At 41.2% G+C, this 16,921-nt stretch overlaps 2 gene segments (V, D, J or C); both read right to left on the reverse strand.

Moving 5' to 3' along the window:
- Positions 1-1,696: 1,696 nt before the first annotated feature.
- LOC136665240 (Ig heavy chain V region 6.96-like) lies at positions 1,697-2,471 on the reverse strand. The segment is given in 2 exon segments: positions 1,697-2,010; positions 2,381-2,471. Coding segments are annotated over 2 exon segments (405 nt in total).
- An 11,478-nt stretch (positions 2,472-13,949) lies between these two features.
- Positions 13,950-14,552, reverse strand: LOC136665242 (Ig heavy chain V region 6.96-like). The segment is given in 2 exon segments: positions 13,950-14,263; positions 14,504-14,552. Coding segments are annotated over 2 exon segments (363 nt in total).
- Positions 14,553-16,921: the final 2,369 nt, after the last annotated feature.

Genomic DNA, 16,921 nt, shown 5'->3' on the forward strand with positions numbered 1-16,921 from the left:
TGAGCTCTGAAAAGATGTTTTACAGTTCTGACAGACATATTGGACATTGGGCATGGTCTCGTGGAAGCAGATATAATCTCATAATGACAACATCAGGAGATGGAAGAGGCCTCCAGCAAAGGCTGTAGTGGTAAGTATCTGTCAAAAATTGATAATTTTGATAATTCATTGTGAGTAATCATTATTTACTGCATGTTCAAATATATGTTAAAATAGTATAATGAATGGTGTAAGCCACAGAACTGACCACTTCTCTTGGCATCTGAAATGTACTTGTGTAATGGAACATCAATTAGGGTCTGATTAACCAACCTTTCAGAGTGTTTCTGTAAATGATGGACATCAGTGGCCCTCTGGGTAAAATTAAACATGCATCAAATTGTTACCACTGTTTAAAACCCTGTATGAATGTGTGATTTAGAGGTGTATTAGTGACCACTGGTGACTTCCAGTCCATTGCACTTCATCATGGTGTGGAGTGTAGGTGAGTAGTTATTGTACAGCACTGTGGCCTTTGTGTATCAGTGTGATTGTTGTGCGCAGTAATACACAGCAGAGAAACTGAACACAACATGTTTGTGCTGTGTTTAGAGGATGGACACTGCTGCAGAGAGACACACTGCTCTTATGAGGAGAGTCAGGGTTGATTTGCATATCGCTGCTGTGAGACGACAACTTCCTCTCTCCAAAATGGCTACTTTTCAGGAGAAAAACATGATCAACTTTCAATGTGAGTCAATGGAGAAATGTGTCATTCCAAGCACTTTTAGAACAAACCTATTGACCTGGTCACTGTGACACTCACATAATGTCAAGGGAAGCTGTTGTTTACAAATTACATCATACAATTAACAACAGCAATAATAGAGATACAAGGTTTTGCTCAGACAGTGGTGATGTGAAGTTAAAAGACTGAAACACTAGAACTAAAGCTGGTTTTAATGAATGATGTTCCAGATGTTCTGGGTGGATTTAACAAAGCTAAAACTAACCCTATATCAGACGGGTATTTTCAGTAACAGTGTGTGCATTTCACACATTCACGGCACAAAAAGCTGAAGCTGAGTAATTGGTACATGTTGGTAAATGTGTGTTACACAATGTGGACGTTAGACCACACCACATATGGACGACTTCCACCATCCCATAATTTGTTTTTGTGGTTTATACTGTTTTTGTGCCTCTATTAAAACAGTTATTCCTTCATAGCCACGTCCTCCATCTCCAGAGGTAGAGTTTAAGGACAATCTGAACTGAATGGTTTTCAAGGTGAAACTTTACAGTAAAGCACAGCTGCCCCCTACAGGCTGATACTGAGCACTTCACTTCTGCCTGAAACTCTGTGTGTTATTTCACCAGGGAGAGGTAAAATGGAGGGTGAGAAATGTTTGTAAACACAAAGCTCTTCCCAGTATCATCAGGTTCAGTGGCTCATAGAAGTGCATGAAAAATGATAAGATTCATTTACACAAACCACACAAACAAATATATAACAAGATTCAAAATTACACACTACACCTCTACAGCACTGAGAAAACACCACCACTCACCTGTTACTTACTTAATGGAGTTAATTTTAGTGGCTGAAACATTGAAATGACATTGTTATTAATTAGAGACACAGAAGTGAAGAAAACTCCGTCTCCTTCATCCTCCACACTGCAGGGGTTCTTGTACATCGCTGTAAGCTCTTGTGTCAGTGTGGGTCTCGAGCACAGTAATACACCGCCGTGTCAGTGTCCTTCACACTCGTCATCTCCAGATACAGCTGGTCTTTACTGTTGTCTCTGGAGATGGTGAATCTTCCTTGGACAGATTGAGAGTAGTACTTGCTGCTGCTGTCACCTTTAATATTTGCGACCCATTCTAAGCCTTTTCCAGGAGCCTGTCTAATCCAGTGCATCCAGTAGCCATCAAAGTCTAGTCCAAATGCTGTACAGGTCAGTTTATGAGACCCTCCAGGAGAAATGACCGCTGCTTCAGACTGGATCAGCGTTTGACCCCAACACTCTAAAAGAAACAACACATCAATTAATAAAGCAACAGAACGTCCCTGTGTTTCTCACCGTCCAGTTACTTTACAGAACTAGAACATGTCAGTTGTTGTTTAGACCGCACCAAAACTTCATGACGTGTCGATACAAATTATACACTATGTCCTTGTGTTGACTGTTTGTTCTGTCCACCTTAAATGACATGTTCTTGGAGCTGACAACAATAACATCCAGTAGAGAAGCGGCAGGATCTTACTTGTAGTGAGGGACATGAACAGAAAGCTCCAGAAGGTCTTCACATCCATTCTCCAGGTCACTGAGTGGTGTTGATCCAGCATAAAGACTGAGTGGAGACTGGGAATAAAAAGCCTGTAAAGGACGCTGACTTTGCATAGGTCTCTCACTCTGAAGACCCCCTCCAAATAGCCCCACCCACTTCTCCACATCCTCTATCACTGCTCTGACACCATTCGCCATTCACAAAGGGGTAGTCATTTCCTCTAGTGATTCTCCTTCACCATACGACACAGGTGTTATACTGACACCTATTGGCCTGAAAATAACATGGACTTTAGATATTGTAACCATGGCCAATCCCATGTGAGGGACCCACTCAATGGAACATAAACTGGTTTATTCAGTGACTTCAGGATAGTTCTTGGATTCATACAACTGATGTTTCTGAGATCACCAACAGATTCATTGTTTGATTTGGAAATTATCAAGAAGTAATTTAACTCTAACAGCAAAAATAAGCCAATATTACACACCTATGGAGCAGGAAAAGTGCAACATTCTCAGTTCTTTTCATTCTTTTTAAAAATCAGAGGTTTCTCCACCCTCTAAACACTTCCAGATGCAGTTTCTCTGCCATAGCAGAACGGGCAACGTAGGGAGTAATTTTCTGAGCCATTTTGGACAGTTTGTTACTATTTTAGTAAGCCAGGGCTGCGTATAAACAACAAACCCTTTTCCAGTGCCCAAACAGATCAGAGAGCTGACAAATGATGAGGAAACATCTTCTGAATTTTATAAAATGTGTATTGGATTAAGGTTGTGAACATGAAAGGATTCCAGAGTTGTGGATGTTTTTGGATCTGAGCCGAAAGTGGGGCTTGATATTCTTTTCTCCCTCAAAGACAGAAGCTTTATGTTCCACTTCCTCTTGATCTTTTGATGTTCTTTTTAGGAGCTGTGGATGATAAATGATGATATATTGAGCAGTTGAGACTTTTGTCATTTTCTGTGAAAATGTTTGGTTTCTGCTTGTTTTCCTGACACTGAGAAATGAATATTTTGTTTTTTTTATGACCGTTATTGACTGGAAATAATAGCAAGTACATTCCACAACAGATGTTGCATGTTTTTGTACAGACTCTTTGATGTTATGAATAAGTGTGGATAGCGGACAAAGTAATACACAGCTGTGTCCTGAAGCTCCATCCTCTGTCCCTGTAAAGTCACTGTGCTGCTGGATGCATCTTTAGAAATACTGAACCTTCTTTTCAGAGAATCTTTCTGTCTTATGCTCCCACCACCCCAGATATAGTTAATCCACTCAAGAGGTTTTCCTGCAGGCTGTCGAACCCAATCAGTCACGTAGTTATTATCAATAACTGAATATCCAGACACTTTACAGCTGAGGGTCAGAGAGTCTTCTGGCTTTATGACCACTGACCCGGGCTGCAGACTGGACAGGAGAAGCTGGTTTTCATACAGAAAGGATGGCGAGGTCACTTTGCATAAAGGACAGAAAGACAGTGTAAGAATGATCTTATCAGTGCTGAGTTTCAGCTCTAAACCACCATCGCTGTCATTTCCATTTTCACAATGTCACTCAGTCACATGGAGTCAGTGAGGTCAGAGCTGTTGTACTCAGCTGCCCTCTAGTGGTCAGGATGAACATCCAGAGGAATCACAAATACAGCACGTTCACGCCATATCAGAGTTGAGCTCGTCCAACAATTATTTGCACAATAAAGGCACCAATAAAGACTTTCCTGCAGTAAGAGCTTCTGTTTCTCTGTGAAGTCTTTACACTAGCTGTTGGAACATTGCTGAGGGGCACTGTGTGAATGATGTTATTCAGAGGATGTTGAATGTCACCAGATCAGAACATCTATGGGAAATAAGAACATTCAGGAAAGGCAGGGTCTTGATGAGTGTAGATGTGTCATTATTTTGTTACTGAATAGGGATGGTGTCCTTAAACAGTTAAACACTGTGTTTGTGTGACATTCCAATCCTCAGACACCACTGCTTTATCATTAATACATTGTCAGTTACCATATTTACATTGCTGTGTTCAAATGCAAGTTGAGACTGTAGTATGCAAGGTTGAAGGCGTAGGTCACTATGACTAACTACTCTGGGCTGGAGCTTATTTGAAATGAACTCATGTGTTGGAACATATACTGGGGTCCGATTAACCAACCTTTCAGAGTGGTTCTGTAAATAATGGACATCAGTGGTTCTCTGGGTAAAATAGATAGTTAAACCCAGTGTGTGTGGTGTAGAGGTGTATTAGTGTCCACTGGTTACTTCTAGTGCACTGTTCACACTTCTTCATGGTGTGGAGTGTAGGTGAGTAGTTATTGTACAGCACTGTGGCCTTTGTGTATCAGTGTGAGTCTCGTGCGCAGTAATACACAACTGTGTCTCCAGGCTCCAGATTCTTTCCTTGGAGAGTTACTGTGTTGCTGGATGTGTCTCGAGAGATGGTGAACTTGTTTTGAACGTCTGATCTTCAACAATCCAAAAAGCGCACATGTCACCCCACTGCTCACTGAGCTCCACTGGCTTCCGGTTGCTGCTCGCATTAAATATAAAGCCTGCACGATTGCTTACAAGGTGATGACAGAGCAGGCGCCCTACTACCTGCATTTGCTCCTAAAGGCCTATGTCTCGCCTCGGCCACTGCGCTCCTCCACTGAACGTCGCCTTGCTTTACCCAACATCCGCACTAAGCAATCCAGACTGTTCTCTTCCATAGTTCCCAGATTGTGGAACAAGCTGCCTACCTCCACCAGAGCAGCGGAGTCCCTCACCGCTTTTAAGAAACTCCTAAAAACTGAGCTCTTTAGAGAACACCTGCATTAGCCATTATAACTATCTGATGCGTATGATTATGTCATAATCATAATGTTGCATTGTTCAATGTTTTAATTTTTATATTTTTTGTACTATCATTGTAAGTCGCTTTGGAAAAAAGCGTCTGCTAAATGTAATAAAGTAAAGTAAAGTAATAGAGTAATATCACCCCAGAATCCTGGGATGTTCATTCAGGGAGGGGTGGTCTTAGGGCCTTTGTCTTGTCAAGGGTCGTGAATTTTATGTGGTGTCACTACCAAGGCACAGGAAACAGCTAATCAGGAGCAAGGGAAGCTCCAATAAGTCTTTTAAACTCTGGTTAAAACCCAGTGGCGCCAAAAGACACACCCTTCTCTCCTTCCTTCTCTACTCTTCAACTTCAAGGCTTCAGACACTTGGGGCTTCTTCACTCCACTTTACACTTTTTCTCTTTTAGCCTTTTTCAAGAGTTCACACCTGAAGTGGTGCAGCATGTAAGGAGTGTTGGGACGTTCAGTGGCACTTGTTATATCACTCTACTCCATATGTGTATCGGGGTGAAAGCGGTTTCTGTTTGCCCAGCATTTTCCAGTGATTATACCATCTACAAAAGTTTTAATATGAAGTTTTTAAATTTCTTAAATACATTTTATTGACTAAATTTAAACACAGCATTTACATGTAAACACATGCAACAATATTAACCTGACTTGCTGCCACATCAAGCTATTGGTCTCATTATTAATGTAGCACTGTATTGCACTCAGCATGTCACTTCACACGTACTGCGTCTGGTGTAAAATTAATTTCACTGTAAGAGCCACTCAAGTTTTCAGAAAGACACTTGGGCATTATGGGAAATGTAGTTCCTGTAGTGAACTTGTGTGGCAGGTCCAATAGTTCTGCTCAGCATTTCAGGATCAAATTGCCTTTTCACCACTGTGATTTTAGTGGGGCACAGCAACATTTTTGGGGTCTGACGCCCCATGGTCTCATCTTACATCCAATGATTGCTTTTTAGAATTTGTAGTATAAAAAACATGTTGTGCTTGAATTAACTTGGTATTTGGGCATGGCAAGAAAAGTTAAGAGTATATTAATTCTGAATAATATTCTCTGAATTTTTCAGTGAGTAATATTTGATGAATGGAAATGGTACTCGTTGCTCATCTCAGGTTTCACTACAGGTGCAGAAACCTGCTGTTTTCTGAGGTAAAAAATAAAATACATTATTTGACAGATTTCTTCACTGGGGTCTGAAAGCCACACTCACAAAGAGACTGGGTTAGAAAATCTAATGGGTTCCACTTCTCCACATTAAGTCATGATGCAAATTTCATCGTAGTGTTTCATTATTAAGCTGGACTTTGGAATAACCGTTTCCACCAGAAAACAGCTTTGGCGAAAACAATGTCAGCAGCTGTCGGATGTTTGGTGATGCTGCTTGCAGCTGCTCCCTGTAAGTTCTGTTCAGTATTTTACACATTGGTAGCTTCTGTATTAATATCAACACAACCAATAACAGAGCACAGGTTTGCTTTATGCGTATCTTCACTGTCAGGTAAAAACCTTGTATCTCTATTTCTGCATAATTTGAGAGCTCCAATTTTTCTGACCAATATAAAGATGAAAAAAAAAAAACATTTCTTTATTAACTTCCATCACTAGTTAAGGCTGTTTGTTGCTTGTCCTGTGAAGTTAACATTATGGAAATACGTTACTGATGTGAATGTGTTTGTTCCTTTGTAGTTGTTCTTGGGCAGATTGATTTTGTTCAGCCCGGTCATCTGGTTGTCCAGCCTGGTCAGTCTTTGACTAATGAATGTAAAGTCTCTGGATATTCCTTGACTTATAGCACCTACTGCACAAACTGGATCCGTCATCCCACTGGGAAAGTGATGGAATGGATCGGTTATATTTGCAGCAATGGAGGCACAGGCGGCACAGACTCACTGAAACACAAGTTCAGCATCAGTCAAGTTACGTCCAGCAGCACAGTGACCCTACGAGGCCAGAATATGCGGGCAGAAGACACAGCTGTTTATTACTGTGAACGCTTTAGTAACACAGTGCTACAAAGCCCTGGAGTGGCACAACAAAAAAACTAACCATACTCTTTAATACTTAGGGTTGTCAGGCTCGTGGGGTGGACTGACCGAGGCGAACGCACTCGCTAAAACACAGTACTTTTAATAAAGCAATATAACAAAACAAAGAGACTTTAACAGAACGAAAACAAACAGGGAGCCAAGCAGGCTAAACCAGACATGGGGAGCTAAACAGGGCAAAAGGGACTGACAGACTAAAGAGTTAACGAAATAACGACAGAGGAAAAGAAACTACGACATGAAACAACGACTAGGAAAACAGTCACGGAGAAACTGTAGAGACAGACAGACAGACAGACTAAATAACACCACCGACTTGACATAGGACAAAGGAGAAATGTTCGAACAACAGGAGAGACACAAGGGAACTTAAATACAAGACACAGACAGGAAACACCTGGACAGCTAACGAGGGGGCAGATTAACAAATGACACAGACGAGTAGGCGGGACAAAGGCGGGACTAGAACAACAACAAACATAGCCATGTGCTAAAAGAGCACATGGCCGGGGAAACAGATATGATGAGGGCGTGACAAGGATAATGCTATTTGTTTATTGCACAAAAGGAAGAAATGACAGAAAACCCATTGTTTTATAAGAGCAAAGTGCCTTGAATTAAACTTATTTATCGGTTATTAACCATGGTGTGGCTGCCTAGGCTTGGAATTAAACCCCTGACCACCACGATACCATGACATTTGTAGGTCCAGCTATTACATATTTATTGCTAAAGTGCAAAACATTGTTAGAAATGCTTTATGTTGCAAATTAATTATAAATGTGTTATGAATGGATGCATAGTTTACATGATTTACATTAATTGAAAGTATTTCCTGATTTTCATAAAGAATATCATAGAAATATTTTCATAGAAATCAGATAATAGATTTTTTTATGTTTATAAGATGTTTAAAATTATTATTACTGTTATTATTTAAAACTATTTTCACTTAAGGTTTAATTAAGGTGGAGCTAAATGCAGTTTTTGTACCACGTTAAAACCTCTTGTGTCATTGTTCATGTCTGGTGCAGTAATAAACCGCCGTGTCTTCAGTCTTCAGTTGGGTCATGTGCAGATACACCTGCTTCTTACTGTTGTCTCTGGTGGTGGTGAATCTTCCCGTAACTGCACTAGAATAATATTTCCTATCACTGTCATACTCAATAGTTGAAACAAATTCCAGGCCTTTCCCAGGAGCCTGCCTTATCCAGGCCATCCAGGAGCTGTCAAAGTCAAATCCAGAGCCAGTACAGGTCAGCTTATGTGATCCATCTGGTTTAATGACCACTGGTTCAGATTCAATCAATGTTTGTCCGCAGGAATCTGGAAAAAACAAATACACATGCATTAAGAGATATTTGAAATATATATCATTCTTTGGTGTAGTAGGTAGATTTGTTAAACCAGGGTTCTATTCCTTGTCCGGGTAACCACACCACACTACAGCAATAACAACAATATTCCTAACACTACATCCACCCACGTCTGTAAAAGTCTGTGAATTGTAATTCACTCTAAATAGGTGTAAATGCCAAATGCCATAAAAATGAATATAGTTTTAAAATTAATACAAATATAAAAAATTTTGACTCACAATGAACAAGCACTGACACAATGATCAAGCTCCAAAAGCTGCTCCACTCCATCCCAAAGATTTAAAACCATAACTCCCAGTGTAATCAAACACAAACTACAAGTCAGCTATAAATGTAAACAATTCAGGATTTAAAAGGACTGAGCCACTAGTTTAATTTGCATAGTCCAGCCCTGAAAAGTTCAAATAGAATTTAAAAATCAACCACCGATGCTCTGAGACTGCAGTGTCCTTAAGGCTTGATGAGGAAGTAAGCAATGGTTCTTCCTGAATGCTTAGAAATTGTTTACATTTGTCGCCTAGTGGCAGAATTGTGAAGTGACAGGGTGCATTTACTCAAAAGAAGTTTCATAACTTGATTATAGGTATTCAAATGTGCTCATGTAAAATAAGGACTACTACTACTATTTTTAGTGAACTCCCTCTTGATGTTTAGTATGTGCAAATAAATTTAAATGTATAAAAAATGTAGACATTTTTTTCTGAAATTGAGGCATTTTAACAATAAAAGCAATCGAGTTCAAAATAAATATTAATGTATCTCAATTAATAACTGCATTATAGCACAGCACTCATTGCAGGAATTGATAAAGAGATTCCCATGTCTATTAAAAATTAAAGAAAGAAATGCACTCAAGCATCTTAATGCAATTTTTGGAACTGATTACAGGGAGGGTGATGTGAATGACAATGGTGACCTTTACTTTGAGTACTCATTCTCAGATTAGTGGTTAATTAATACTTTCCCCAGTGCTTGTATGAAAGTGTTTTTGTACGTTTCAGCTGCTTTCTGATGCACTGTGGAGCATGTCGTGCGCAGTAATACACAGCTGTGTCTCCAGGCTCCAGATTCTGTCCTTGGAGAGTTACTGTGTTGCTGGACGTGTCTCGAGAGACGGAGAACTTGTTTTTCAGTGAATCCTTAGCAGCTATGCTCCCATCATAATAAATGAGGTTGATCCATTCTAAAGCTTTTCCTGCAGGTTGTCGGATCCAAGCTGTTGCATAATGACTGCTGCTGTCAGTGATAGAAGCTCCAGTAATTTTACAATTGATGGTCAGAGCTTCTGCTGGTCTGATGGCCACTGAGTCTGGCTGGATCAACTCAGTAGCACAGAACACACCTGTGGAAAGAGCAGAAGAAGAAAGATCTGAGTATGTTTGAAGCAGTGAATCAGACGAAGTGAAGTGGGGCTTGAGTTGAAAAGACTCACTTGAGGCAGCGGTCAGCAGCAGCAGAGAAACTGAACACAACATGTTTGTGGTGTGTTTAGAGGATGGACACTGCTGCAGAGAGACACACTGCTCTTATGGGGAGAGTCAGGGGTGATTTGCATATCGCTGCTGTGAGACGACAACCTCCTCTCTCCAAAATGTCTACTTTTCAGGAGAAAAACATGATCAACTTTCAATGTGACTGTCTGTGAGGAGTTGGTGTGTTCTCCCCGTGTACGCGTGGGTTTCCTCCGGGTGCTCCGGTTTCCTCCCACAGTCCAAGAACACACGTTACAGGTGGATTGGCGACTCGAAAGTGTCTGTGGGTGTGAGTGTGTGAGTAAATGTGTGTGTGTCTGTGTTGCCCTGTGAAGGACTGGCGTCCCCTCCAGGGTGTATTCCCGCCTTGCGCCCGATGATTCCAGGTAGGCTCTGGACCCCCCGCGACCCTAAATTGGATAAGCGGTTACAGATAATGGATGGATGGATGGAACTTTCAATGTGAGTCAATGGAGAAATGTGTCATTTCAAGCACTTTTAGAACAAACCTATTGACCTGGTCACTGTGACACTCACATAATGTCAAGGGAAGCTGGTGTTTACAAATTACATCATACAATTTAAAACAGCCTTATTGGAGATACAAAGCTTTCTGAGACAGTGGTGATGTAAAGTTAAAAGGCTCATAGACTAGTTCTGAACCTAATGAGGGATGTTCTAGATAACAGAACCCATTTGTAATGATTTTACAGAAACATTGTAAAGCTCTAATGTGGTATAATCAGCACTGATACTAACAACCCCCTCTCTGGACAAAAACCTTGTTTTTAACAGAAAGAGATTTAATTCCAGGGAATTTGAAGTATTTATATTGGTCCATTCATACCCACTTAAGTGGTGCTTCATTCTGTAGTAGAGTCATGCCCATATTAGGACTTCCTTTCCTCCAATGTCATTTCAGTTCACAGCAGTGTTATTTCACTTGTAGCACGAATAGAGTGATGTTCACACTTTCACTTCTTAATTCAGAACAGTGACATCACAAACACAGCAGATATTGATCCAGTTTTAACAACAGGGTGTGATAGTGGTGTTTCTAAAATCCCCATTATTTTTTCATCCAGAAATCAAGCTTAGAGCCACAGTTCTGATTATGGGAACTGTGTTAATGTCTCACACCTGAATATCACTGGAATAATCAGCACTATGTTCCTGAACTGTATGTATTTACTAAAAAGTATTTACACTGCATGATGGTTAGGAGTCTGTTTTCATCAATGAGGACATTCTGGTTCATGAGGGAGCTGTAAATCATGTTTATGAGGTGTGTGTGGAGGTCTGGACTCTGTAAGTGAGGTATGCTTTTGTACAGTGCTGTAATGTTTTGTATCAGTGTGGTGTTCGTGCACAGTAATAAACCGCGTGTCTTCAGTCTTCAGTTGGTTCATCTGCAGATACACCTGCATCTTACTGTTGTCTCTGGAGATGGTGAATCTTCCCTTAACAGACTCAGAGTAATATTTAGTGCTACCACTTGGAGCAGAAATAAGTGAGATCCATTCTAAGCCTTTTCCAGGAGCCTGTCTAATCCAGGATATAGCTGCATTATCAACATCAATCCCAGAGAAGGTGCAGGTGAGTGTATGAGAGTTTCCAGGTTTAATGACCGCTGGCTCGGACTCGGTCAGTGTCTGACATCCACAACCTGTCAAAATACACTCAGCTCATCATTTCAGTTTAAACACAAACACAAAGCCGTCTGCTGTAAACACACACAGGACATCAGTAACAGATCCACAGCTGAGTCTACTCACTGATTATAGTCATTAATGTGGAAATCAGATGGAACATGCGTCTCTGTCTAATGGCTGTTCCTGAAAAGTCAAACCCCAGTGAGAATAATGCAGTGAGAGTCTGTGTTTATAGAGGAAAGGTTTAATTTGTATGCCCCGCCCTCTAAAAACATCTGTTAGCTGATGTAACTAAGTTGTCAGGCAGTGTTCTCCTCCAAGTGTGTTGAGCCTCAATGACATTGGTAGCGGCAGTCTGAAAAGAAGCAGTGGATCATCTCGTGTTGGAGTAAGGTGATTCTACTCTTCATTGTCCCTGCTCAGAGGCATCATGTGACTGGGGGAGTCTTAAACAATGGGTGGATTTTGCAATGCATTTATTAAACTTAACCCAACCCTAATCTGAAAACTACATTTACATTTAGAGCATTTAGCAGATGCTCTTATCCAGAGCAACTCACAAAAGTGCTCAGTGTTCAGACAGAATGCGTAGCTAGTACACACTAGTGATCACAGTAACCCTAGACAGAAGTTTCATTAACAGAGTGTGAACTGAACACTTCAGCTGCAGTAAAGCTGAAACAGGTTTATTGGTCCTTGTTGGTGAATGTGTTTTACAGCATCCCATAATTTTTTCTTGTGGTTTGTATTGTGGGCGGCACGGTGGCGCAGCAGGTAGTGTCGCAGTCGCACAGCTCCAGGGGCCTGGAGGTTGTGGGTTCGATTCCCGCTCCGGGTGACTGTCTGTGAGGAGTTGGTGTGTTCTCCCCGTGTCCGCGTGGGTTTCCTCCGGGTGCTCCGGTTTCCTCCCACAGTCCAAAAACACACATTGCAGGTGGATTGGAGCCCCCAAAGTGTCGGTAGGTGTGAGTGAATGTGTGTGTGTCTGTGTTGCCCTCTGAAGGACTGGCGTCCCCTCCAGGGTGTATTCCCGCCTTGCGCCCGATGATTCCAGGTAGGCTCTGGACCCCCTGCGACCCTAAATTGGATAAGCGGTTACAGATAATGGATGGATGGATGGATGGTTTGTATTGTTCTATCTGAACTGAATGGTTTTTGTGAAGGGAATTTTTAAATGTGTGTGTTTCTTTCATAAACGTGCTCATTGAATCACTAGTATTTAGTAGTAATTAGTAGTAATCACTGATGATTAGTAAAGGTCTTTGTTTTATATAAAGATGAGCTGTTTTATGAAATGTATGTTGCATTATTCTGTCTTTAGACTGTTTCACCAACTCACTGTATTAGTAGAAAAGGTGCTAATTTTGATGGGAAATTTGATGGGAGTATATAGGAGTGCATCTTGAAAGAGCTACACTCCTGCATCCAAGGTATCAAGGACATTTTTCTTTTTTAATGAGCACGAGATGTAGCTCAGGGTAGTGGGTGCTTTTAGCTGCTCTCAATAAAAGTTACTCAAAAACCACTTTCAGTCTCATTTATTTTTAGTTGATAATTTCCATGACATTTTGAAAGTGAACTTTTACAGTAAAACACAACTGTCCCCTAGAGGCCGATTCTGAGCACTTCATCTCTGTCTGAAACTGTTATTTCAGCAGGGAGAGGTAAAATGGAGGGTGTGAAATGTTTGTAAACACAAAGCTCTTCCTAGTATCATCAGGTTCAGTGGCGCATAGAATTGCATGAAAATTGATAAGATTCATTTACACAAACAACACAAACAAATAAATAACATGATTCAAAACTACACACTGCACCTCTACAGCACTGAGAAAACACAACTGCTCACCTGTTACTTAATGTCCAGTAAAATGTGCAGTGTTCAAGATGGAGAGAGAGAATGGGGCTCATAATAACTGAACGAGATCAATTGTCTCACCAAAATCTGTTCCCAACAGATAAACAACACTGAAGGGTTTACACTCTGAGAGAGAGGAGAAAATCCAGCTCCAGTCTCACTTCAGATCTGAGAAAAAGTTCGGAAATGCTGAAGCAACATCTAAGACTCTTTAGTAGACTCTGTTGTAGCTTCCTCTGCTGTAACTGATGAAGTGTATGCATTTTAAAATGAACAATATATCAACAATATATGGAGTCAACTTTAGTGGCTGAAATGACAGAGTGTTATTAATTAGAGACACAGAAGTAGAAGGAACTACATCTCCTTCATCCTCCACACTGCAGGGGTTCTTGTACAGCGCTGTAAGCTCTTGTGTCAGTGTGGTTCTCGAGCACAGTAATACACCGCCGTGTCAGTGTCCTTCACACTCGTCATCTCCAGATACAGCTGGTCTTTACTGTTGTCTCTGGAGATGGTGAATCTTCCTTGAACAGATTGAGAGTAGTACTTGCTGCTGCTGTCACCCGTTATACTTGCGACCCATTCTAAGCCTTTTCCAGGAGCCTGTCTAATCCAGTGCATCCAGTAGCTATCAAAGTCTAGTCCAGATGCTGTACAGGTCAGTTTATGAGACCCTCCAGGAGAAATGACCGCTGCTTCAGACCGGATCAGCGTTTGACCCCAACACTCTAAAAGAAACAACACATCAATTAATAAAGCAACAGAACGTCCCTGTGTTTCTCACCGTCCAGTTACTTTACAGAACTAGAACATGTCAGTTGTTGTTTAGACCGCACCAAAACTTCATGACGTGTCGATACAAATGATACACAATGTCCTTGTATTGACTTGTTGTTCTGTCCACCTTAAATGACCTGTTCTTGGAGCTGACAACAATAACATCCAGTAGAGAAGCATCAGGATCTTACTTGTAGCGAGGTACATGAACAGAAAGCTCCAGAAGGTCTTCACGTCCATTCTCCAGGTCACTGAGTGGTTTTGATCCAGCATAAAGACTGAGTGGAGACTGGGAATAAAAAGCCTGTAAAGGACTCTGACTTTGCATAAGTCTCTCACTCTGAATCCCCCCTCCAAATAGCCCCGCCCACTTCTCCACATCCTCTACCACTGCTCTGATACCATTCTTTAAAGGAGCAGCCATTTCCTCCAGTGTTTCTCCTTCACTGTACGACACAGGCGTTATATTCAGGCCACTAGGTGTCAGTATACCAGACTCTGTACAACACTCTGTCACATGGAGTTAGTGAGGTCAGAGCTGTTGTACTCCGCTGCCCTCTAGTGGTCAGGATGGACATCCAGAGGAATCACAAATACAACACATCCACGCCATATCAGAGTTGAGTTCGTCCAACAATTATTTGCACAAAAAGGGCATCAATAAGGACTTTCCTGCAGTAAGAGCTTCTGTTTCTCTGTGAAGTCTTTACTAGCTGTTGGAACATTGCTGAGGGGCACTATGTGAATGATGTTATTCAGAGGATGTTGGAGGTAATGTCACCAGATCAGAACATCTATGGGAAATAAGAGCATTCAGGAAAGGCAGGGTCTTGATGAGTGTAGATGTGTCATTATTTTGTTACTGAATAGGGATAGTGTCCTTAAACAGTTAAACGCTGTGTTTGTGTGACATTCCAATCCTCAGACACCACTGCTTTATAATTAATACATTGTCAGTTACAATATTTACATTGCTGTGTTCAAATGCAAGTTAAGACTGTAGTATGCACGGTAGAAGCCATAGGTCACAATGACTAACCACTCTGGGCTGGAGCTTATTTGAAATGGACTCATGTGTTGGAACATATACTGGGGTCTGATTAATCAACCTTTCAGAGTGGTTCTGTAAATAATGGACATCAGTGGTTCTCTGGGTAAAATACAACATGCATCCAAACTTTTACTGCCATAAGGTTAAAAAACCCAGTGCGTGTGTGTGTGTGTGTGACGTAGGGGAGTTTTAGCGACCACTTCCAGTGCACTGTTCACACCTCATCATGGTGTGGAGTGTAGGTGAGTAGTTATTGTACAGCACTGTGGCCTTTGTGTATCAGTGTGTGTATCGAGCGCAGTAATACACAGCTGTGTCTCCAGGCTCCAGATTCTTTCCTTGGAGAGTTACTGTGTTGCTGGACGTGTCTCGAGAGACGGTGAACTTGTTTTTCAGTGAATCTTGAGCACGTATACTCCCATCATGATAAATGTGGTTGATCCATTCTCAAGCTTTTCCTGAAGGTTGTCGGATCCAAGCTGTGGCATAATGACTGCTGCTGTCAGTGATAGAAGCTCCAGTAATTTTACAGTTGATGGTCAGAGTCTCTGCTGGTCTGATGACCACTGAGTCCGGCTGGATCATCTCAGTACCACAGAACACACCTGTGGAAAGAGCAGAAGAAGAAAGATCTGAGTACGTTTGAAGCAGTGAATCAGACAAAGTGAAGTGGCACTTGAGTTGAAAAGACTCACTTGAGGCAGCAGTCAGCAGCAGCAGAGAAACTGAACACAACATGTTTGTGCTGTGTTTAGAGGATGGACACTGCTGCAGAGAGACACACTGCTCTTATGAGGAGAGTCAGGGGTGATTTGCATATCACTGCTGTGAGACGATAACCTCCTCTCTACAAATTTGGCTACTTTTTAGGAGAAAGACATGATCAACTTTTAATGTAAGACAATGGAGAAATGTGTCATTCCAAGCACTTTTAGAACAAACCTATTGACCTGGTCACTGTGACACTCACATAATGTCAAGGGACGCTGGTGTTTACAAATTTCATCATACAATTAATAACAGCAATAATGGAGATAGAAGGTTTTGCTCAGACAGCGTTGATGTGAAGTTAAAAGTCTGAAAGCTAGTTTTAATGAGTGATGTTCCAGATGTTCTAGGTGGATTTAACAAAGCTAAAACTAACCCTATATCAGACGGGTATTTTCAGTAACAGTGTGTGCATTTCACACTTTCATGGCACAAAAAGCTGAAACTGATTAATTGGTACATGTTGGTAAATGTTTGTTACACACTGTGGACGTTAGGCCACATCACATCTGGACGACTTCCACCATCCCATAATTTGTTTTTGTGGTTTATACTGTTTTTGTGCCTCTATTAAAACAGTTATTCCTCCATAGACACGTCCTCCATCTCCAGAGGTAGAGTTTAAGGACAATTTGAACTGAATGGTTTTAAATGTGAACCTTTACAGTAAAGCACAGCTGCCCCCTAGAGGCTGATACTGAGCACTTCACTTCAGCCTGAAACTCTGTGTTTTATTTCACCAGGGAGAATTAAAATGGAGAGTGTGAAATGTTTGTAAACACAAAGCTCT

This window comes from Hoplias malabaricus, chromosome 13 (assembly GCF_029633855.1).
Source record: "Hoplias malabaricus isolate fHopMal1 chromosome 13, fHopMal1.hap1, whole genome shotgun sequence".
NCBI lineage: Eukaryota > Metazoa > Chordata > Actinopteri > Characiformes > Erythrinidae > Hoplias > Hoplias malabaricus.